The sequence below is a fragment of the Benincasa hispida genome, chromosome 9, assembly GCF_009727055.1.
Source record: "Benincasa hispida cultivar B227 chromosome 9, ASM972705v1, whole genome shotgun sequence".
Taxonomy (NCBI): Eukaryota; Viridiplantae; Streptophyta; class Magnoliopsida; order Cucurbitales; family Cucurbitaceae; genus Benincasa; species Benincasa hispida.
Window position 1 is genome coordinate 50,861,222 of NC_052357.1, and position 24,747 is coordinate 50,885,968.

At 34.8% G+C, this 24,747-nt stretch overlaps 1 protein-coding gene across 1 annotated transcript; it reads left to right on the top strand.

The window, feature by feature from the left end:
• Nucleotides 1–4,290: 4,290 nt before the first annotated feature.
• On the top strand, nucleotides 4,291–19,331 carry LOC120085709 (COP9 signalosome complex subunit 6a-like). The gene is made up of 9 exons (XM_039041861.1): nucleotides 4,291–4,856; nucleotides 4,957–5,045; nucleotides 6,306–6,399; nucleotides 16,093–16,154; nucleotides 16,249–16,327; nucleotides 16,463–16,555; nucleotides 16,795–16,895; nucleotides 17,025–17,080; nucleotides 18,884–19,331. Exons 1-9 carry the CDS (start codon nucleotides 4,532–4,534, stop codon nucleotides 18,963–18,965), a joined length of 981 nt encoding a protein of 326 aa, XP_038897789.1. The 5' UTR covers nucleotides 4,291–4,531; the 3' UTR covers nucleotides 18,966–19,331.
• The last annotated feature ends 5,416 nt before the right edge of the window (nucleotides 19,332–24,747 follow it).

Below are 24,747 nucleotides of genomic sequence, written 5' to 3' on the forward strand. Positions count from 1 at the left end.
CTTAAGGGAGCAATTTATCTATTTACCTCGACCTCGGGGAAGGAGCGAATTCTTTCTTGTGTAGCCGTGTTTCCAACTCCCCAATCAGATAAATCCCCAAAATGGTAGGTTTGTTGAGTCAGGATCTGGCCACTCTCGCCTATACAAATCAAAAGATCGCCCTCATAGGTAGTTCACAACTTATTTAGGATTTAGGTCATGTTACCTATGGTCATCCTAGTGAAATGTAAGTCTCTATTATGAACGATGTTATATAGTGAGACTAACATTTCGTAGTCTAGTCTTATACAAACTCCTTTCTATAGAATATCCCCCGCTCACATGTCTATACATGAATGATCAAGATCAGATCTTTTGTAGTACTTTACAACAATTGTAACACCTACAAAGTGGGTCATACTCGTAGTGTCACAAGGATAAAGTACCCAGCCTTATCCATCTACTACAGACCATTTAGGTTATCACTTAAACATGATCCACCCGTATGTCTCTACATACATGTTAAAGTTACAAGATAACCTTGGATGTTAGTTTATTGGTTTGTGGTTAATGCAACTAAAATATCATATATTTTATAGACAACGAGTTTAAATAAAATATTATATATTTTATTAAATAAACAATGAGTTTGTTCAATAATATTTATAAACTATAGGACCCTACGAGATTCAGGGCATCAACCTCAACACCTTGCTGTTGTCTTCCACTCTGATTGATGACATAAAGGGAATATGGGCTCTGCATAACTTGCCAACCAAGAGGTGACCGTATATGCATTGGAGCATAGAGTGTATGGATCAATGTTTCTTACTCAACAACCTACAAATGCATGGTCTGGCACATATATGTTCTCTCATTCAAATTAATGTGACGATTAAGATGACCGTCTATGATTTCGAGCTTGTGGTAGTCAATCGATCTAGTGTATGTCCTCGAATTAATGTCTATAAGTTTTATAACCTCCTCCCCATGGTATGACAAAATCATCTCTCACTTTGCTACTAATGTTTGACGTTCCAAAAATCATTCCTAATGAAAACCTCTTATATAATCTAACAATGCAATTATCCATAGGAATCGAGCATCCTTTAATATTGTATTAATGTACTCCTTAATGTTCGTGGTCATCTAATCATTCTCATTCCACTGTGATACACTCGAGCCTATTTCGATAATCCAATGTCTATAAGATATTTCTGGACACTAGTATAGGGGGCTAACTTATTCCAGTAGTGAAGGAAGATTGACTTACGACATGCTTTCGTTGCAAGGATGAAGTAGGCACATACTTTATCGTTGTTGAACTTCATGGCCAGGTTTAGGCTCAAATGATGTATGCAAAGAGCGTAGAATGCATCCGAAAATATGATCCCGATGGCTTTAGTAATGCTCTTGTGCCAATCAGATATAAACACTAATCCGTTAATCGTGTTGGTCATTTCTTGCAACCTTCTCATGTACCACGCCCACGTATCATTGTTTTCTTTAAGTTGAACGCAACCAGGTATATTTGTTTATTAGCATTAATGGAAATGGCGACAAACATAATACCTTTGTACTTGCCTTGAATGTAAGTTGCATCCACTACAATAACTGGTTAGATATAATTCAAAAAGCCTCTTATTGAAGCTCTACGTGCCATATACACGTACTTGAAATGTCCCTCGAGGTCTAGTTCCAAATCATAATGAGTAACGAGGTTGGTAATCTTCAAGGTCTCCTCAAACCGTGGTAGCAAGAGAAATGACTCTTTAGGGGATCCTCTAGCTAACGTTAGCGCACATTCTAGGGCTAGCCACACCCTCTCGTAGCTAATGTCCAAACCATACTCCTTGCGAATGTTTTGTATAATTTCCTTTGGTTATAAATATGACTCATATCTTGGTACTTGGGACTTTATTAGTTCACTAATAACCTAACTCCTAACTTGTCTATGATCTTGTTTCCTTAGGATTTTTGGGCATGTGAGAATACTAACATATTTGGTGATTTTGAACACATTAGAGTCCTTACTTTTAATTGCCCTGACCTTTCATTTGCATGTCACGTCTACATACTTTACAACATATAGTTTCTTCGTAGATCTATCAACATGATATTGAAATTTTTTTCTGATGACAAAAACATGCAATTTCTTAAATAAATCCTTCTTGCTTAAAAATATATTAACGACTTAGACATCTTCTACCGTAGACTCTGATGACATGACAATGGGGTCCATCATTAATTGAGAGGTATGCTTCCTCTTCCTATAACTGACACCTGGTTCACAACTTGTAATTGAATTTGTAGAATCTTCACCATTAGTTGCGGGCTACTTTCATCCCACGATTCTCCGTTAGCCTATGATTCTTTGTTCAACATTGACCTTACATCTGTCGTCATTGGTCGTTAGCCATTGATTGAGTCAACATGAACATCTACCTCAAACATGTCCACATCCTCCACACTAATATTGACATCAGAATCTATTGTTATATCTACATCCAATACAGACTCCCTATTCAACATCTCATCTATGTCATCTCCCAATTCTAGTGGAACTACATTATCATTAAGTGAACTTAATGATCACACAACATTCAACTTATGTAGTATTCAGGAATAATATGAAGGTGGGAGGGAATTGAGGGTATCTATTGGGCCATTGGGATAGGAAATGATGGTACCATACTTCTAGAGTTATGAACTTTTATTGGTAACTTAGACACTAAAAGAGCCATTTGAGACACATCACTAGTTAAGAAAAAATGAAGGTCTTCTTTATTACTAATCACCAAAGCAGATATATTCGACCTAACATTATACAAACACCAAATTGAAGTGATTGAAAGCATTATATTCTATAAGAAAAATTGAAAGTAGTTACTTCTAGCTTCACATAGGTCTATAAAGGTATCCCACTTAGATTGAGAATATGCCCCACCACGACCACAGATAAAGAAGCCGAATCCATCATGCTATAACTATATCGGGAATAGAGGAAAGATAAGATTAGGTTCGTCTTTGCCTATGAGGATGTCGTAGACTGAACAGTTTCCAATACCAATAGAGATGAATAAAGAAACATACGTTTCTCCATCAGCTGAAAGCTCCCCCTTAGCTTACTAAGGCTTATAGACTTACGCTAGTTCACCTAGCGGTAAACCTTCTTTCTTCACCGGTCGGTTAGGATTGAGCCAATCATCACAGCTTTAGGGGAGTTGGTAATCTCTTTCTAGAGGAATTTGAAAGTTGCTCAAACCTAGGATTTTTTTAGGATCTCCTTACAACAACCTCCACTACAGACAATGAGTTTACGAAGACTTCGAGTTATATATTTGTCATAAAAATTCATCATAAGTTATTTCAACGTCTACAATATCAAACCTTTCAATTGGTCTCCAACATATTCGTTTTTCATTCTCCTTCCATTTGCCTCCAAAATAAACAAATAGACAGGACATCCTGCAAAAATCCAAAAAGATATACAAAAAGTTAATAAAAAAAAAGGCCAGATCTCGGAGAGATTAATGAACCTCAATGAAATAATGTGAATATCTCGCCTAAGATTTAACCCTTCAAGGTCAATCTCGGGGCAACAAACACTGACCTTGCCCGAAATTATTGTCTTATGACCAAGATTATTTAAACAACAATGCAACTATTTCCTTTGGTGTTAACAACACACATGTTAAAAACCAAACGTTTTTCATACACAAAAGATCGAGATATATAACTTGTTTTTGTGATTTTGTGCAGATAGATGGTTTGGGTAGATAGATAGGGTTGAGAGGATTTCTAAAACTTGATAAAACTTTTTAGAAGTAAAATGTGTAGAGCAAGCCAATGGTGGGTTCTTAAAACAATTAATACAATAATATTAAGATAATATAATATATAAGGGTATAATAGCAAATTCAACATTCTAATAATAATCCAGTCACATGGATGAATACAATTCTCTTCATTTTCTAACTCAATCTCCAATGAGATGGCTCGAGAAGAACTCTTTTGACGAGTTTTCAAAAAGGGTTCTAATTTTGAAATGTGAATATTTCACAAGACTGTTTTGAATAATTTCCAAAGAATATGATGTTTAAAATAATAATGCGTACATACTCTGATATATATATATATATATTAGGTTTGGTATGTGTAATTTTGTTTTGGTTGATTTTGATATCTATACTTTTAAAATGTTCATTTTGAAAATAGTTGGACGAAAATATACCAAAACCAAAATACAATGGACTAAATAGTATTTAAACCAATAATTTATCATCGCACTCATATATATAATATATACATATAAACCTGCATGAGTAAACTGCGTAAATTTCCGAAGGCGACGGAAACTTTCCCTTCAGCTTCTTTCGAAAAGTTCGGAGATTGGTGAAAACAGAGCAATGGATGAGAATTGAAGAACGAACTTGAAGATTTCAGCAAACACTGTTTAATCACTTCTTCTTTGTTCCATTCTCCCTGATTTCGGATTCTAGGTCAAGCAAATCTAGGATCATCGATCGCTTGTTCCTTGTTGCAATCGATCATGGCGTCGTCTGGCAGCGGATTGACATTCAAGCTGCACCCTCTTGTGATTGTAAACATTTCCGATCACTACACCAGGGTTAAGTCTCAGATGAATCCTCCATCCTTGACCTGCTCAGCTCCATCTCCTTGCGCCCTAAGTAATGGCAGCGATGTAGCCGATTCTGCAGACCCTTCCACTTCTCCTCCCGCACCTAGGGTTTTCGGTTGTGTTGTTGGAGTTCAGAGGGGCCGCACGGTTGAGATCTTCAACAGCTTCGAGCTTCTTTATGACCCTAAAACTCATTCACTGGACCGCCCCTTCCTTGAGAAGAAGCAAGAGCTCTGTTAGTAATTCCGCATATTTCGTTCATTTCTCTTTTGTTCTTTTGCTTAATGTTGATTTTATCGTTTATGACGATTGAGTTGCGCTCTTGTTTGGAGCAGATAAGAAAGTTTTTCCCCACTTCTACATTCTGGGTTGGTATTCTACTGGGAGTGATGCCTTGGAGTCTGACATGCATATCCACAAGGCTGTGAGTTACCCTTTAAACTGCTATCTTACTATCTTGGCACAAGTAATTTACAGGGTTTTCACATTCCGAAGTATACTGCACTTATTAAATTGTTAAACGGACTCTTAATCCCTAAAGCATTTTCTTTGCACACCTGAGAATTGCGAGTGTTCATTTCTGGGGAGGTCTGTAATTTTCAGATAGGTTTTATTCTTTTAGATTGGAGTCTGTTCGTGCTTAATTAGGGTTTGGATTCCTTTCAAGGGGCTGGATTTTTGTATTTTGGTTTCTCATTTTTTTGGCTTAGTTATCTGTCTTACCTCCGTTTTGTCTCAACTAAACTTGGCATTCTAATTTCCTATTGGGTAAAATGTTGTTCAAGTAACTCCCAATCTTATCCGACTACCGGGTAAAAATGTAACCCTGCAACAAACATTCTAGAGACTTATCTAGAGCATACAAGGGGGTGAAATTTTTTTAGATTTCCTTAATGGTAGAGAAATCTATATATTACCGAGGTTTCTAGTCTGTGAAGGTCACTCAAAACAAATTATTTAACCACCAAGATTTCTAGTTTTAGGCATTTTTATTCTAATAGGAACTTCCTATGCATAGCCTTTCTCGATTGCTTAACGGTAAATAAAGCAATAAAAGATTCCAATGCCTTTAAAATCACAAGTTTATAGATTGAGAGGGCCATTGGTGATAGGGTTCACCCCCTTGCTTGATGACTTATCCTGAAGGCCATGCAAAAGGGATTTGCTACAGTTATACTTGAGCCCTTTGGGATGAGGAGTTAAAGTAGTGTCGTGCCACTCCATTAGCATCCAGTTAACTAGAGAAGTTTCTAGTTTACTGGCCGAAGTTTTTCCCATCTTTACAGTTTGAAATTTATTTATTTACTAGAGTCCAGAATATGTTCACATTTTTCTCTGTGTCTTTTATCAAAAAAAGCTTTAGTTAAGACCAACGTTTATCTAGTTCTACTCTCTCAAAGACTTTTTATAACTATGCCTTTTCTAACAAAAAATAAATAAAAAGTTCTGCTTGTTCTATAACTCTAACAAAAGCCAATTGAAGGTTCTTTGTAATCTTCCTATCCTTCTTTGGATACGTAGCTTGCTTTATGTCTTTAGCTTTCGATGATGGAATTTAATTTCTTATGAGAACAAGAGAAAATATATATAGTGTGATGGATGCAATTGGGTTTTTTTTAATGGGAAATTAGAATATATATAATTGTATGCTGGTTAATTTTGATGAGCTTTCTGACTTTAACAGTTGATGGATATCAACGAAAGCCCTGTCTATGTTCTTCTCAATCCTTCAATTAATCATGCCCAAAAGGATCTCCCAGTTACGATTTATGAGAGTGGTAATATGTCTTGTTTCTTTTCTTCTTACTTACATGGTTTTTATCTGCAGTACTTCATTTTCCTCATTATTTATGTTACCAATAAATTTCTGTGGTTATATGATCCTCCATTTTTCTTCATTACTCTAATACCACTTCTTAGGTAGAGCATCCATGATTTCCTTAAGGGTGCATGCTAGTGCACATAGTTCAGTTTTCATTTACTCAGAGATTGTCTAAGTATTCTTAAGCCCTGGTTTTTACACTTTGTTTTTAAAATTATTTTTGGCACTCAACAATCATGTTGGGAAGCATCAAGAAGTCAATAACTTTTCTCTTGGATGGTCACGAGGACTATAACAAAGTTCTTGGTATTGGAGTTTTTTCTGTCCTGTGGGAATTTTTGAGTAAAAGAAATTGGAAACTATTCCAAGCTTTGGAGAAATCTTGTAGGATGTTTGGGATCTAATTATTTTCTGATGCTTTGCCACCTTTCAACATTTATTTCATCAGTGAAGTAGTTAGAAGTAAATAGGAAGTTTTTGAAGGATATCTCAATCATGCTTGGCTTTCTTGGAGTTGAGTCGTCTTCTTCTTATTATTATTTTATACTTTAAAAGCCTTTCTTTCTTTCTTTCTTTCTTTCTTTTTTTTCATTAAGAGATACTGAGTAATCTGTTTTCTTGGAACCATTGTGGACTTGGGAATGAATTATCCGTATATAGCTTGGAGGAAAACTCTGGAATGTTAGTTTTCGTTGTTTGTTGACTGATATGGAATGGAGGCTGTCTCTTCTGTCTTTGATAGGAGAGTTTGACTTCTGGGAGAAGAGATGTTTGCATTTGGAGTTGTTATACTTTAGAGGGATTCTCTTGTAAGTCCTTTATTTTGGCATTTGTTTTTTTTTTTTTTTTTTTTTTTTTTGGGATAAGAAACATTTCGTTGATGAATGTAATACCCAAAGAGTACAATGGGGATAAACCAATAAGGAAAATACCCAAATCCAAAACAAAATAAAGCATAACTCATAATGGATAGAAAACAAACAGGATGTATGAAGAGCAAAAAGATACAATCCAATCCAAAAAGGATGTGATAAAAACGGTGAAGATTAGTTCAAAAAACGAAAGAAGCACATGATCATGGCGGATAATCATCAACACAAAAGCACAAAGCATCTAGCAGCCACTTGGGATGAAAGGGTTCCACCATAACAGAAACTTAAAGCCTAAAAACCATTTTTGTCACACCGACATAGAACTTCTTTAAGCAAAGGTTGAGCCTTTTTTCGTACGAAATAGAGCTTTCTAGATTCCTTAATTCTCTCAACCCTCTCTTTTTTTTATTTGCTGAAGAACGGTTTGGTTGCTTCTTTGTCGGGATTGCCTTTCTGCAAAGACCAAGATCTCTAAACCAAGGGGACAGTGCCATCAAGTGTGGAGTTGGGTTATAAGGACCAACTAACGATGAATGATCATAATCATACCAATTTCTGCCCATGTGATCATAGATTTAAGAGGGATGTGGATAAATCGACAAAGTAGGAATGGGGCTAGAAAGATAGGCATTTGTGTTGGCGTCTGATGGTAGAGCAATGATGGCAATGGAGTGCTTGGTGGCCGGTCTAAAAATAGTCCTTTTGATGGTTAAGGAAGGGATGTATGTTGTTGGTGGAACTTGAAGAGGGATCTGAAATGGGAGGGGAAGATGAAGGTCTTTTAGAGGGAGAAGAAGATGGGGCCATAGATGAGGGTTATTGTTGGAAGAAGAAGAAGGTGGAAGGGAAAGGGTTTGTGTATTGGTTAAGGTTGATGGAAAATGAGGGCCAACGTGTGGAGTAGGAAGTTCTTGAGAGATACTGGTGTATACCAATGTAGGAATTTTATTAATGAATAAAAAGTTATTGAATACAAGGGAAGAATCCTCTATTTATAGAGAATTAAATGTTAGATCGAATCCTAAAAGGATAACTAAAAGGAAACTAAAAAATAATTAGGAAACTAAAATGTAACTAATCAAGGATTAACCAAGATTAATTTGAATTTACCAATTGCCCAAATCCTATTACATCATATTATATCCCTAAAAAAAAAAATCGTCCTCGAGTTTTAAAAGGAAAATAAAGGTAAAAGTACAAAAGTAAGCCATTAAAAATGGAACGTCTTTGACCATCCAACACCAATGACAACCAAATTTCATGAGCCATGCCAATGTATAGAATATTTGACTCTTGCAAGAAAAAATTATTTCCATCAAGACTATCACCAATGAATCCAAAAACTAAGTTGTTCAAAATTTCCGTTGCCAGAATAACTTAACCCTACTCCTCGACAAATGAAGAAAACCATTATGATGTGAAAGGTCAGGAAAAATAGGAAAATATGCTACCTTCTTTATGAATAGTAGAATAGCATAATTATGAAATTTGCTATTCACACAAGTCGGGTCACATGGGTCACTGGTCAAGAAATGTGAAATTTGTCCAAATTGGAACCGAGTCTAGGGTTGTTTTAGGGTCAAATTATGTGGGTAATGGGTCAGAAGACAAATATTATCACGAGTGGGTCTTTCGAGTCAGGTCAAAAAAAGAAGAATCCAGGTGGGAGAATCACAAAAACATCCACCTCGCAGAGCTATTTCATCTTCTTCTATCTTGTATAGGATAGCAAGTGGGTTGCAAATGAGCTTCTGACAATTTCCTTCATAAGCCTTCTGCTACCTTCTTCTCCGCAAATGTGGGTTCTTTCTCTTTCTTCGTCAGGTCTTTTGATTCGCCTCTTCTACAGTGGCAGTGATTTCGCTAGAGTACCCAAATTTTTTCAATTCGAAACATGTCATCACCCACGTTGCTTTGCAGTCGACTGCAACTAGAGTTTTAAACTTTTTCAAATCAGATTGCTCATGGGTTTTGTTTTTTTTGCCTCTGCTGCGTCTTCGTTTTCAACATCACCATCATTAATGGTTCCTCTTCGGTCGGTTCAAGTTGTGCAATCTCTAAGTTAATCGTAATGATTTTTTCCTCTTCAAACGCAAGCTCTTCCTCGCACATTTTATCTTCTTTATTTGACTTATTGTCAAATGATTTTTCTCCCTTGCTTATTGTGTCCTTCACACTTGAGTCCCAGATCTCAAACTTTTTGCTTTGAATTCCTTCATACTCAAGTCTCAAATCTCCTGATTTTTCTTTTTTTGTTTGGTTCTTGTTTAGTTTCACACTTTGTGATACGAACCAAGAAATCACATTTTCATCAAATGAACTTGAAGATGATATGAGTCAGGATCATTAAGTTTCCATGCAAATTTTAGATGTTTTTAATTAATTTCCAGCAATTTAGTGTTTAATTTAAGTATTGAAATTATGAACATTGAGTTTAAAGATAGTTGTTGGAAATATGGTGGTTATTTTAACGAGGATGCATTGATGATGAAGACTAGTCAAAGATGGTGGCTGCCATTAATTGATTGTGCATAAAAGATGGTAGTCGGAAGATAATTGTGGGAAGATGAAGAACTTTTTTAATATTTTATTCTGACTTTATGTATTTATATTAAATAGAGTAGAATCTCTACAAGGCTATATAAAGCCTTCTATGACATTTGTAATAGATTAAGAATTTGGATGAATGATAATAGAAAATTCTAAAATGGAGAATTTTGTTTCTTGTGTGTTCTTGTGATAGAATGCATGAATATTGGAGCATTCAAGTGAGGCTTGATCTATCTTGCTTGTGGAGTGCTTTGAAGATCAAGGGTTGATGGGAGTTTCTAATTTTGTCCGATCCTTGGTTCCTTAGATCACTTAAGTAATCTGAATCCACCCTATCTTAGAGGTTGAGATCAAATTGGTTTTGGGGCTGTTGGGGTTGAGTTCTTTGGGTCTTGTTGTTCAACATGGTTCTTAGATCCGATGCCTAGGCTTTCATATGGTATCAGAGCTTTGGCTCTAGATCAGGTATATCTTTCCGTTGTTGCAATGTTTTTCTTATTTCTAATTTATATGTATTTTTTCCTAGTCATCTCAAACATTATATCCATTAGATAAAATGATACAAACCAAGAAATCACATTTTCATCAAATGAACTTGAAGATGATATGAATCAGAATCATTAAGTTTCCATGCAAATTTTAGATGTTTTTAATTAATTTCCAGCAATTTAGTGTTTAATTTAAGTATTGAAATTATGATCATCGAGTTTAAAGATAGTTGTTGGAAATATGGTGGTTATTTAATGAGGATGCATTGAAGATGAAGACTAGTAAAAAATGGTGGCTGCCATTAATAGATTGTGCATTAAAGATGGTGGTTGGAAGATGAAGAACTTCTTTAATGTTTTATTTTGACTTTATGTATTTACATTAAATAGAGTAGAATCTCTACAAGGCTATATAAAGCTTTCTATGGCATTTGTAATAGATTAAGAATTTGGATGAATGATGATAGAAAATTCTAAAATGTAGAATTTTGTTTCTTGTGTGTTCTTGTGATAGAATGCATGAATATTTGGAGCATTCAAGTGAGGTTTGGTCTATCTTGTTTGTGGAGTGCTTTGAAGATCAAGGGTTGATGGGAGTTTTTGACTTTGTCCGATCCTTGGTTCCTTAAATCACCTAAGTAATCTGAATCTAGCTTATCTTAGAGGTTGAGATCAAATTGGTTTTTTGGGCTGTTGGGGTTGAGTTCTTTGGGTCTTGTTGTTCAACATGGTTCTTAGACCTGATGCCTAGGGGTCTCATATCACTTTGTTTGGTTGAATTCTTGATCTTCTTGAGCATTCAAATATAGTTCTTGATGGTTTCTTGGTTGTGGGTGAGGTCATTGATTGCATTATTGCCGATCTTGGACTTCAGTTGTATTTTCTTTGACTCGTGGCAGTGGTAAATCAAAATTGTAACACTTTCTAATTGATCTAGTTTCAAAGACATGTATTCAAGTAAATGATAAACTCCATCGATAGAGCTTTTGACTGATCGTATGTGTCAGGTCGATGTCTTCGGTGATAGGACGGTTGTTTACTCTGCCTCTTTGAGGGTTGTCATTCGGTTATTGTCAGTTGGCCTTTTTCCTTCCATGAGGTCCAAGTTTCTTGGAGCTCTGATACCAATTGGTCTATACTAATGTGGTAATTTTATTAATGAATCAAAAGTTATTAAATACAATGGAAGAATCATTTATTTATAGACAATTAAATGTAAGATAGGATCCTGAAAGGATAACTAAAAGGAAACTAAAAGCTAATTAGGAAACTAAGATATAACTAATCAAGGATTAATCGAGATTGATTTGAATTACCAAATTACCCAAATCCTATTATATCAAATACAATTGGATGGGACAACTGGAGAGCAAGGATTGGGCATAATAGAAAAAGGTTGGTCCTTTTTTGCAACAAGGTACGGTGTGGATGTGATTGGTGGTGGGTTTGGTAAAGATAAAGGTAGTTGGCGTGAAGAAGAAGCTAAGGTCAAATTTGACGGGGTGCTGTCGGATGTAAAAGGTGTTGAAGGGGGCAAATTTTGGTCTTCCGATGGCGTGAAGAAGGTGAGCTCAAATCTGATGTGGGGTCTTTCGAATGGCCCGGTTATGTAAAGTCCATAGTTGGTTGATGAGTTTTTGTCCTATGTGCAGGGAGTGGGTCTCCATGCCATGTTGATCATGCACTAGCCAAGGAAATATGCCATGCTTTTCGGCAATGTATCTGATGAGGGGTAATGCTTCAAAAAAAGGGTCAATCGGTATGGAAATCGAATTAGTGGGCGAAGAAGGAAGGATAAAAATGGCGGGTTAATGATGATTTTCTTCACTTTTAAGCACACTTCCATCACATCCGTACGAGAAAGTCTTCTTGGCAACTTCTAAAAAGCCCCCACAATGATCCCCAATAAGTTTGAAGGTTTCTAGAGATCACTGTCAATGGGGAGATTTCTATCTTTAATCCATCCTCCAAATGATGGCATCATTTGATTTTTGTAGTAAGCTTTTATGCTCCAAGGTTCGAACTTCACCATGAAAGAACCAACCTCATACCAATCATAAATATGATAGGATTGGGTATTAGGGCAGGGGATTAGGGGTATATTAGTAATTAGATAAGTAGTTTGTTAAGGAAGTTTGGTTATAAATACAGTGGATAGGGAAGGAGGAAGGCAAGCAATATTTGGTATATGGATTCGGGCTTGAGAGTTATCTTAGGACTGGGAGGGTCCAAGTGCCTCGAACACTTGGTTTATCTTGTATTTTCATTATCGTTTATCTTTCAATATATTCAGGGTTCTATCAATTGGTGTTAGAGTGGTTCAATTCTGGCCATGGTTTCACATAAGGGATTATGTGAAGAAATAATGAAGAGTATCCGTGAAGGGTTTGATGAGTTGAGGATCGATGGAAGGAGGAGATGGTGAAGGACATGAAGAAGATATTCCAGTCTTTTCAGGATAAAACTTCTCGTGAGGTCGCAAAGATTAAAGAAAATAACATGATGCTATACAAAGTGTTGCAGCAGATGCCAACATTGAAAGGGGAGAAACAATGAAAAACAAAGAAAGAAGCAGGGACTGGGAAGAAGAAGATTAGTCACAGTGTGTCTAAATTGTAAGATGAAGCTATGGCACGAAAAAGTAAAGAATGAGGCTGAACGGAAGAAATCGAGGGGAGGTCGATCTAAATTTTACCAGTGTTCAAGAATCGTGCATGAAACGATGGTCGAAATTTCGAAGAAATACAGACATGGAAAAATTGTAAAGAGAAAGAAAGGAAGATGTCATCGCAAGCGACTAAAGAGGGCACGAGGGATATGGAGGTGTTGACGGTATCGTTTGGCTGAAAGACGCTCAAAGCAACAGAGTTGAAAATTTCACGAAGGGATCGCGATAGATTGCGGGTTCAAAAGATGAAGATGAAAATCGGGATGAGATGTCGGCACAAGGATTGTGAAGACGTTGAGAGATAGGAGATGGAAGTCCAAGAGAGTGAATAAAAATAAAAAAGTACCTAACGGAGGCCATTGCGGGCAACGAGGGAAGGCGGTGTGTGGAAATAAGCGAAAAGCTCTTGGGGTTTTGCAGTGACGAGTGTATAGGTGGATGAAGAATAAGGATCGACGGAAGCCATTGTTGGTGACAAGGGTTGGTTGGTCGAAAACGAAGAGGGGCAAGTCATTGATGGCAAAGAAACAGATAGGGATGGCCACGAAAGGAAGAAAAAGAAAAAGGAAAAAAGAAAGGGGAAACCGCCAACGGAGACCGACGGTGTCAGAGAACACCAACAGGGATGAAGTTGAGGGTGGTGGAAGCGGCGCAAGCTTCGTGAAGGGGCGGCCATGATGAAAATGAAGAGGATGGGTTCACGAAAAGGAAAAGGGGAAAAAAAAACTAGCCACGTGGGTTGTGTTTGGAAGGAGAAGAATCTGGGGAACTTGGGTTTGTTGGCAGGCCCATGATTGGCTGCTTTTCAATGAGTTTTGGAGGCCCTCCTTTGAAAAGGAGAGGTTATGATATTAAAGTTGTTTTTAGGGCTGTTTTTATGTGTTTAAAAAAAGTGTGAGTTGTTATTTTGTTTTGTACCCACTCCTTGAGGACAAGGTGTATTTTAGGGGCTGACAATGTTAGTATTAGGTATTAGTAGGGGTTATTAAGGGGATAAAGGGTATATTAGTAATTAGATAATTAGTTTGTTAGGGAAGTTTGGTTATAAATACAATGTGTAGGGAAGGAGGAAGGCAAGCAATATTTGGTATATGGATTAAGGCTCGAGAGTTATCTCAAGATTAGGAGGGTCCAAGTACCTCGAACATTTGGTTTATCTTGTATTTTCATTATCGTTTATCTTTCAATATATTCGGGGTTCTATCAAAATATTGCTTAAACTCCAGCTTTGTTATTTACTTTCGACCGCTAAGATTGACAGGGCTGATGGAGCCAAAGTCTGACACTTCCCTTTGTAGGGTCCTAAGAATATTGTACCAATTGTCATGGATGTTCTATCAGATGATGATGGTGACTCTGTCAGGGTAGAATGCTGCAAGATCAATGCAACATCGTTAGTGTGGGGAGAAGATGAAGTTGTATGTGTGATTTCAGTCAAAAGGGGGGTGCAGGTGCTTTTGTTTGTCACAAGGCTTCCTTTGGTTATGGAGGGCATCTCTGTAAGATAAAGATGTAGAAACGAGGCTGGTCTGTTTCTTGATGGTAGATTGTGTGTTTGGTACCTTAAGAAGAGAGAGAGAACTTTTTCGGCCAACTTTGTTGAGGCCTTCAGGTAAGATAATTTTATTTAGTGATCTTGGCAAAATGAACTTTCCAATTAGTGATTTTTTCCACCCCAAGATCATATTCAATCAATTGAGTCTTGTTGAAAAACTTTTGGTTCATGGGAGCTTCAATAAGGAAAGAGAAAGTAGTGTGTAATCATGTGAGAAATTCTTTCTTAAGGGAGAGGGTAGAATACTTGTCTCGAGAGGTTTCAGTGATTCTAATTTCATGTGAGATTTCAATGGAAAAAGTTCTCCTATCGATGTTGAAAGACGGTGGGGTGAGGAAGATGCCAAGCTATCTTCCCAACATTCCTCTATTTTGTCGGAGGATACTCAGAGATGAGTGGGGGAATGAGTTTGGAGAAGGGAGAGAGGAGAGTAGAGCATTTTGGATTTTTTTTTTTCTTTTTTGACATTTGTTGGATCCTTTTCTTAGTGAGTTTGGCTTTGATATTTTTGTGGAGGATTAAGATTTTGAAGTGAAGTTTTTCACCTGGCAAGTTTTACTCAGTCTCGATCGGTTTTTGAAAAAGTTGCATTCCTTAGCAGGTTCATTTTGTTGTATTTTTTGTCGGAAGGTGGAGGGACTTGGATCCAAGCAGATCATATCTAGTGGCATAGGAGCCGACTCGGCGTCAAGCCACTGGAGTAATCCGATATGTGGTTCCACATGTTCCACCACTTCTCTGTTCTGCTTTGGAGTTGTGAGTTTGTGGGGTCAATGTGGAACCGCTTCTTCCAAGAGTTTGGATTTATCCTTATATTCTTTCATTTTATCCCAATGAATGTAGTTATTCATTAAAAAATGACTGGCGATATGGTATTTGTTTTTTTGGCTATACTACTGCTAAAATAAGAAAAGATATATTAGGTGTACAATATGGATTAATAGTGTTTGTTTGTGAGAAGGGAATGGGAAACTTTGACTAATTAAATCATGAGGTCTTTTTAAATATCTGGTTTACAAATTTGTTGCACTAATCACTCAGTCCATCCAATTTCATCTTGTTTTTTCATCTCGTCCTCAGTTTAGAGATGTCACTAGCATATAATAGCATGTGGCATGTCACAAGGGTGTGCCGAGTCACATGGCATTTATTGTCTAAATTAATCTGTTAAATAGGTTTAAATAGATATTGATATAGAGGTGTTGGGTGAGATAATTCAGAGTGCAAATTTTTTTAGTTTGGGCTCTTAGAAAGCTATTTTAACCAAATCCCTTCCAAGGATGATTGTCATGGGGTGACCCAAGTGGACGGTAGTTTTTGTTTTTGTGAACCCCAATGAAAATTACTTGTCTCTCTTAATGCCTACATTATACCTGAATGGTAATGTATTTCATTGAAATCTACTTATTACCACGACATTCCCACAGTAAAAGTCCACTAGTCAAAGTTTGAGAAAAGAATTGTTTGCATGGTGGTATTAACTCTTGCTTATTGTTTGTGTTTTTTACAACTATAGAGCTACATGTTATTGAAGGGATCCCTCAGCTAATTTTTGTTCGCTCAAGTTACACTATTGAGGTTTGTTCGCTCTGTCGCTCCCCGAGTCCTTCAAACTTGTTGCAATTCTGGTTATTGAGTTTCTCGCACATTTTTCTGTTCTTACTCTTCAAAGACAGTAGAAGCTGAGCGAATTTCTGTTGATCATGTTGCACATTTGAAACCATCTGATGGAGGCTCTGCTGCTACTCAATGTGAGTGATCTTATACCTTCTGTTTATTTCAATCTGGGGTTAAACCTTGTAAGTACTTACTGCCAGAAAGAAGAATATTATGCTTTGATATGTACTGATATGTTCATAATGAGAGAAATTTGGTCTTGAATGCAGTGGCTGCTCACCTTGCGGGAATTCACAGTGCCATCAAAATGCTGAACAGCAGGATCAGGATACTTCACAGTTATCTTCTGGCAATGCAAAATGGTATTTCAATTCTTTACTATTCATAAAAATGTTTATGATGAAAAAGTTCAGAGTATAAAAAGCAGTGTGGTAATTCCCTTTTCTTTTTATCAGTTGTGTTCGGGCTCTGGTTTCTGATCATTCACAGAACATAGCTGCTACATTTAGTGGTTTTTGACGGGCTTGTGAATTCTTCATGGAAACTTGTGATTAAATGGCTTAATTTGAGACTGATTTTTCTCTGTTATTCTTTGAATCAGGCGATATTCCCTTGGAGAATTCCTTACTAAGACAAGTGTCAAGTTTGCTCAGAAGATTGCCAGTTACTGAATCAGGAAAGTTTCAAGACGATTTCTTGATGGTGAGTGCTCTCGTGTCCCTAGCCCAGTTTCTCATGCAGTTAAAAACTTAGATGTTTACAACAAAAATTTAGATATTTCGTTGATTTTGTGATTAGTTATTCTTACTTCCATAACGTCCCAATTTTCAGGAATATAATGACACAATGTTGATCACGTATCTAGCAATGTCCACTAATTGCTCAAGGTATGATATTTCTCATCATATTGTATAATTTTTCATTCTCTTGTACAAAATATTTTAGTTACTAAGTTAGGTAAAACGTTATACATCTTTAAATGGGGAATACTGTATATGTCTGCTAACTAGATTAGAATCACTAACATATGCTCAGTAACATATGATCTCAAAAATAGAATTAGTACTCAGGCAGTGCCAAGTGCGATGTAAACAAAATATGTTTCTGAACATATTTTGACTCTTTCAAAGCTTATGTACGATTTAAACTCCCCTTTTTTTTTCCCATTCTAATTGTCAATGTAAAGAAAATTACTCTTTCCCCATGGATGTAGCATTTTGCACCAACAAAACAAATAACGTGTTCACATAAGTCACGAACAAAAAGCTCTCATCTCAAAATCACTTCCCACATCTTTACGCATCACTTCATTGGTTTTATCAAGTGGACTTTTTGCTTACTTCCATCTATATATTTTCTTCACATCTTTACGTGTCCATCACTTATTCCAAATATGTTTGAATTTAGAAAGGAAAAGATCATATTCTAGATTGCTTGTTTAGTGCACTTGAGCATGTCTGCAAATGAATGTCCAATGTTGATGTACACTCAAACTCTTAGTGTTGGTACTTGTTCCAACACTAAGAGTTTTTCTTAATTACAAGACATATTTGGGACAAGTGATGGCACTTGTTCCAAATATGTTTGAATTTAGAAAGGAAAAGAATATATTCTAGATCGCTTGTTTAGTGTACTTGAGCATGTCTGCGAATGAATGTCCAATGTCGATTTACACTCAAACTATTAGTGTTGGTACTTCTACATCCCTAGCTTGTATAATTTTTCAGATCACTCTTGATTTGAACTGCCAAAGACGTCAAATTATAGTTCACATTTTAATCTAATAATTTTGATGTAATTTTATTGTTTTTCAATTTTTTATGCATTATTAAGTAGGGGTATTTTTTTATAATTTTAATATGATCAATGATGGGGCATTAAAGTTTCATCATGAGACTCTCTTTAAAGTCTTGCCATCATGTTGTTTTGGACACATCGTGATGAATGAGTTATAGCTTTTGCACTTTTCCTTTCGAGTTTAATTAAGGGCTACTTGATCCTAATTTTCAATCCATGTCTTGCTTCACACCAAGAACATTCAAGTAGGATTGATCATCCTCTCTTGTAGAGTGTTAGTTTACGAATCTTAGGTCAAGAAACTGGTTCTTTGTCTCAAGTGTTTGGATCTTAAGGTAATATGTGTCTAACTCGTTCCTTAGTCCTTAGGGTTGAAATAAAATCTATTAGTGGTTTTAGTGTTTGTGAATTAGAGGTTCACATATCTAAATGGTTCCTAATTCCAATTCACTAGGTTTTTCTTTGGTATCATATCTGATCTTGTCCATGAAATTCATCCATACGGGGGTGCATGTAGGGTTTGCTTCTGCAAATATCTATGCTATACATTTATCTCTTCCAACAGATATTTGCTTTTACACAGAAGATAAAATACTATAGAAACTAATCTTCTTCTAATGAAATTAAGACGGCATGTTTTAGATATTTTATTGATAGATAAGTTAACTGTACTTCTTTTTTGGAACTTTTGTGTTGCCTTCTCCTTGGTTTTTCCATGCATACCGTAATTATCAGACTTTCCTTTGATAGTAATTGAGAGAATTTCAAGCGTTTAGAACATTACTATTGTGATCCAATGCGCTATCCTAGTTTACAACATAATTATTTGTTTCATCTGTTGACACAATACAATATTTTTTCCTCTCCTCTCACACATAACACTATTTTTGCAGTGTAATGAACGAGCTAATCGAAAAATTCAACACTGCATATGACCGACATAGTCGGAGAGGTGGCCGAACAGTTTTTATATGAAAGACCATTGCAGGGACCAACTGTACACATAAAGTTTAGGTACTTTGATGATAATGCTAGGATTTGAGTGGTTCTGGAAGGATGATATAGGAATTTTCTGTTTTGTTTTTTGCTCTTAATTCCTATATATGGATTGTGTAGAAGTGAAAATGGTTTGAACATGCCTGAATTCCCTCCCCCTCCCCCTACATAAGCATCTATTCCACCTATGGACAGCTTAGCAATGGAGGATGCAGTATGTAATTTGAGAGAGTTTTAGGGGCAATCCCTCCTTTAAAAGGGTAGACCCAGTTGAGTGGACTTTACTTCCATACCTTCTCATTTAATGCTATTTTTACTCAAATTGAATATGCTTATTATTCTCTAGCATTTTTTCCCCTTTTTTAGAGCAAGTACTATAACTCTAGCAGATCTTATTATGAAGTGTTATAATGCCAAAGTTGCATTAATAGACTGAATTTGATGATCTCAGGATGATTATGGATGGAGTTGGGGGGAAATAATTTTTTATCACTAAATTGGTCAAGTTGTATCAATTATCACCATATGAACTCTCAGTTTTATCTTATTGGAACCTGTACTTCAACGTTTTAGTATTACCAAAAGTTACCCTCCAACTATTTTCAGTTAATTCACCCACGGATTATTTAAAGAGAAAAGGTAATTTCTTTTTCATTTTGTTAAAATCTTATTTTAGTTCTTAAATTTTGAATATTGTTCTATTATGATTCCTAAATTTTAAGAAACGTTCATTTTAGTCCCTAAAATTTTAATAGTGTTTATTTTAGTTTTTACTATTAAAATTATGTTAAACGGTTCAATAGAAATGTGAGGGTGCTTATATTTTTGGATGACAAGGTTCTAGATGTATTAAGCCAGATGTTGAAGAGCGAGGGTGCTTATATTTTCGGATGACAAGGTTTTAGATGTATTGAGCCAGATGAAGGTGAAGTAAAATGTCAGTAATCAAAGAAGATCAAAATTTTGAACTAAAAATATCTTTTACATTTTCTTACTTTACTACCTTATTCAAAATTGAAACTTTACATTTTTTTTAGTGTAGCTAACTTATTTGATAGTTTAGTCATCCAAAAATACATGTCATCTTGCCATTTTGTTAAAGAGTGAACAAAATCTTAATATATCAAAGACCAAAATAAATATTTTTTGAAAGTTTAGAGACAAACGAACATTTTTAAAAGTTTAGGGACCAAAATAAAACAATATTAAAAGTTTAGGAACCAAAATAGATGTTTTAAAAAGTTTAGGGACCAAAATAGAATATTATTCAAAGTTCAAGGACCAAAATTAGATATAAACCTTATTTATTATTATATTTTTTTTTATAAATTGTTTAAATAAAATCAACTTTGTTACAGAACTAGGATAGAGTAATGTAAGGAATTACTATGGATAACTTGAAGTTTGTTTGGTAGGCAATTCAATTTTTATTTTGTTTTTAGATTCATTGAGTCAGTCTAAAATATTATTTTTATGTTTTCCATGGTATTTACATTTTGAAATTTGAAATTTTAAAATGCAGAATAAAAATAATAGCATATGTAGCACAATGATAAAATTTTGCAAATATAGCTCCAAATTTTGCTCAGTCCGCCAAGCAAAAACTTAAAATCCCTGATTTTTGCGTGCTCTTGTATTTCTCAATTTGATAGCTATCAATGATAAATTTTATTAGTGGCTATTAATGATAGTCTATCAATGATATCATTAATAGATTTTTATCCATTAGAATCAACTTTGAAATATTAACACTTAAGGTTCTCAGTGGCTATCACATAATTTTCTATCATTGTTGAATCTAATTTTGGACCAATCACAAGTTGTCAAGTCAACGAAATTCTAAATCATTAAATTTGGGTCTAATTAGAAGTTGACATATGTCCTGAATTGAATTGAAGACAAATTTCGTGACACGGTTGAATCAGATGAGATTAAATTGGTCCAATTTGATATTATTATTTGGGTGTAAAGTCCAAACTACAAAAAAAGACTGAATTGGACCCAAATTTCAAATCAGGCCCAAAACTAACTAATTGGGCCTAAGGGCTAGGCCCATGGACCAACCAAGCCCAAACCCACGAAGCCCACTTGAGAACTCTATAAATAGAGAAGTTCTCTTCATTTATGGGGTTAGTATTCTCTACATTCAAGGAGTCCAGGGAGAGAATGCATCAACAAGCAGAAGACTCATGAAGTTGCACTCCTAGAAGATAGAAGACCCTTGAAGACACAAAAACTCTTCTGAGACTTCTACTTCAAGAACGTTTGGTGTTTTTCTTCTTTAAGTCAAGCACATACACCCAACTGAGAGAAATCAGAGGATCAAGTATTAGAGATCGAACCACATCGCATCAAACCAGCTTCAACATCAACACCAACTCAAGTTCAACTCCACGAAACACGTTTCTCTAGTAACCTCGTGCAAACAATCATGACTATCACTAATGTTTCTATCAATAGTTATCAACTTTAAAAGAAAGATATAACACTGGAAGTTATCTGTAATAGAAAATTATGAGTGTTATCACTTATAGACTTCTATCAGTGACTTTCAATTTTGAAAAGTTAACACTTAAAAGTTATTAGTTGCTATCACTGATGGACTTCCATTAGTGTTATCAATTTTGATTAACTATCAGTTATCATCTAAGTTGCTAAGGTTCAAACAACGATCTCCAATGATGCTTCATCTTGCTATGGTTTCTCCATTTATGATGATGATTGATCATGAATCTTTGATTATCAATAGCTATCAATGGCTATCACTATCAACTTTGAAAGGAAATTATCAACTTTAAAAAATTAACACTTAAAGCTATAAGTGATAAAAATTTATTCAGTGACAATCATTGCTATACTTCTATCATATGCTACTAACTTTGAAAGAAAACTATTAAATTTAGAAGATTGACCCTTAGAATTATAAGTGATGGAAGTCTGCCAATGACTATTAGTTTTAAAATATTAACATTCCTATCAGTGGTAGAAGGTTATTAGTGTCTATTATTGATAGAAGTTTACCAACTAATAATTGATAGACTACAGTCACAGTCTATGAACGATAGATTCTAATAATTGATATAATTAATCAATTAATTGAAGTTGTCACCGATAGAATTATCACTAATGGACTTTAAGTCACAAATTGTAGTTTCTCATATATGAGTCTAAATATTAAATTAATTAAGAAAAATGAAGAAAAAAGTTTTTATCTTAAAAATGAACCGAGAAATATTTACAATTGAAGTTTATCATACACAACAAACAATAAAGACAAATGAGTAAAAAAAAAGTTGATAAGAGTCCATTACTAATAGACTACAAGCACAACACATGTAGCCAAATGAATATCATTGATAACATTGTTATCGATAATGAGCTTCTATATATTGCTCTTAGTGATATCTTCTATCACTCACTTGCTATCAATGATATTTGCTATCATCGATACCATCGATACACAAATATAGCTAATATCTTCCAAAGTTCTATAACTAATACTACTAAAACCCTGATATCATTGATATTTACCTAAGTTCGATCACTGATATACGGATATCACTAATATCTACCTAAGTTATATTATTGATAAATTTCAATGATATCAGAGGCCATTAATGATACACATCTATCACTAAGACTCCAATCACAATCAAGATATAGAAACATATTATATTTATATGTTCTTTCATTCATAGTGATAAGTTGAGTGATGTAATAGTCTATTAGTGATAGAGACTTCAGTCAATAATAGAAGGATATCACAAATAGAAATTTATAGTGATCGATTTCGATTATAGTGACCATATATTCATGATTGATTTAATCAAAATATTAGATCGGGAATAATTAATATTGAAAACATTTACGGCGACATCAAATTCGTCATCATCATCAACTCCGAAACCATCCCACTCAATACCACCCTCCTCAAAATGTCAATCGAAACGACACCAAAATTAGCACTGTGAATCTGTGCATCGTTCTAGAATCATCGATTATTCATTCACGATGGAGCTCCGAAAAATTCCGATAGTGGCGGCGGTGGCGCCGATTGGGGATTTGCGAGTCATGCGTACCGTTGATCGGTTTGATTTTGGAGAACAAAAATGTGATTTGGAGAGTCTTCGGAGCGAATTCGATGGTGCAAGTGAACGATGTTCAATCGAGTTAATTAGATTAAACGAGGGTAAAATTGAAATAACAAAAAAATTAATTAAAACATTTTAAAAATTGTTATATTTGCAACTTTTTAAAAAAATTGCCATATCTACAAATATGAAGCCTAGAATTGCTACCCATTACAAATTTTCTAATAAATATAGTATTTTATGTTATAAACTTGATTATTTTTGTCAGATTAAAATTTGTATTATATAATACATTATAAATTATATGTTATTATAAAATGATAAGAAAAATTGTCAAAAATGGAAAAATATGCAAAATATTTACATACTATATTAAAAAAAAAAAAAAAATACTGGAAAGTAGCTTCCAATTTTTTAAAAGTTTCAAAACTACCCCATACATATTTGAATTTTGTGCATGTATGATCACAAATTTCTTCTTCTTCATCGTTGTCTCATCGACTTCATCATTCTTCTTCTTCTTCTCCTCCTCCTCCTCTCTTTCTTTACCCAGCCAAGGATTCTTCTTCGTCTTCTTCTCATTCGTCTCCTTCGTCTCTCTTCTCTTTCTCCTTCTTCTTCACAATTTTTTTTTCTATTTTTCTTCTTCTTCACAAAATTTTACGCCAAATTTTTTTCTTATTTTTTTCCTTCTTTTACAGAGCATCAACTTGTAGTTTCTTCTTCATCAATGTTTATCTCTCTCTCTTTTTTTTTTTTGTCTCTGTTTTGTTTTGAATTGTATTGATATGTCTATCACAATTTTTGGTGGTTTTCTCTGAAATCGGGCAGTACTTTATCATAACTCTATCTTTGTCTATCACTGATAGATAGAGATAAAACTCTATCTCTGACTATCACTAATAGACAGAGATAGATGCCTATATTTGTCTATCTCTTTGTTTTATCCTTGTTTTGTTTTGAATTGAATTCACTACTTTGGATTGTATGAGCGTGAAAGACTTCTATCAGTGGTAGATAGACAATGATATATCGCTGTCTCTGTCTATCACTCATCATTATGATTTTGTCTTTCGATGATAGGCAGAAATAAAACTCTATCTTTGTCTATCCCTGGCTATCTCTTTGTTTTGAATTGAATTAATACTTTGTATTGTATTGTATCAGCGAGATAGAACTATTCATTGATATACAACAATATATCACTATCTTTTTCTATCACTCATCATTGTAATTGAGTCTATCAGTGATATACAACGATAGAAGTCTATCTTTGTCTATCTCTGATAGACAGAGATAAGACTTTATCTTTGTCTATCAGTATTTTTTTCTATCAATGATAGACAGAGATAGAAGTATACCACTGTCTATCTGATAGAGTTCTATTTTTGTCTATAAGTGATAGTATACAAAGATAGGAAGTCTATCACTATCTATGTGATAGATAGTAATAGAGTTCTATCTTTGTCTACTAATAGATAAAAGATAGAACTCTATTTCTACCAATCACTATTGAATATTTTCATTATGAATTTCTTATATAATCTTAGTGATATTTTCATTATGAGTGTCTTATATAACATTTTTTTTTTCATTTTGCAAAATATCATGACTATTCCAATAGTTCTGTTTTTTTTTTTTTTTTTTTTTTTTTTTTTTTTTTTTTTTTT

Excerpts from the sequence above, each read along its gene's own strand:
- LOC120085709 (XM_039041861.1), top strand. The coding sequence starts at position 4,532 with ATGGCGTCGTCTGGCAGCGGATTGACATTCAAGCTGCACCCTCTTGTG. Across the intron at positions 16,328-16,462 it reads AGGCTCTGCTGCTACTCAAT|TGGCTGCTCACCTTGCGGGA; the intron begins GTGAGTGATCTT and ends TCTTGAATGCAG. Across the intron at positions 16,556-16,794 it reads TCTTCTGGCAATGCAAAATG|GCGATATTCCCTTGGAGAAT; the intron begins GTATTTCAATTC and ends TCTTTGAATCAG.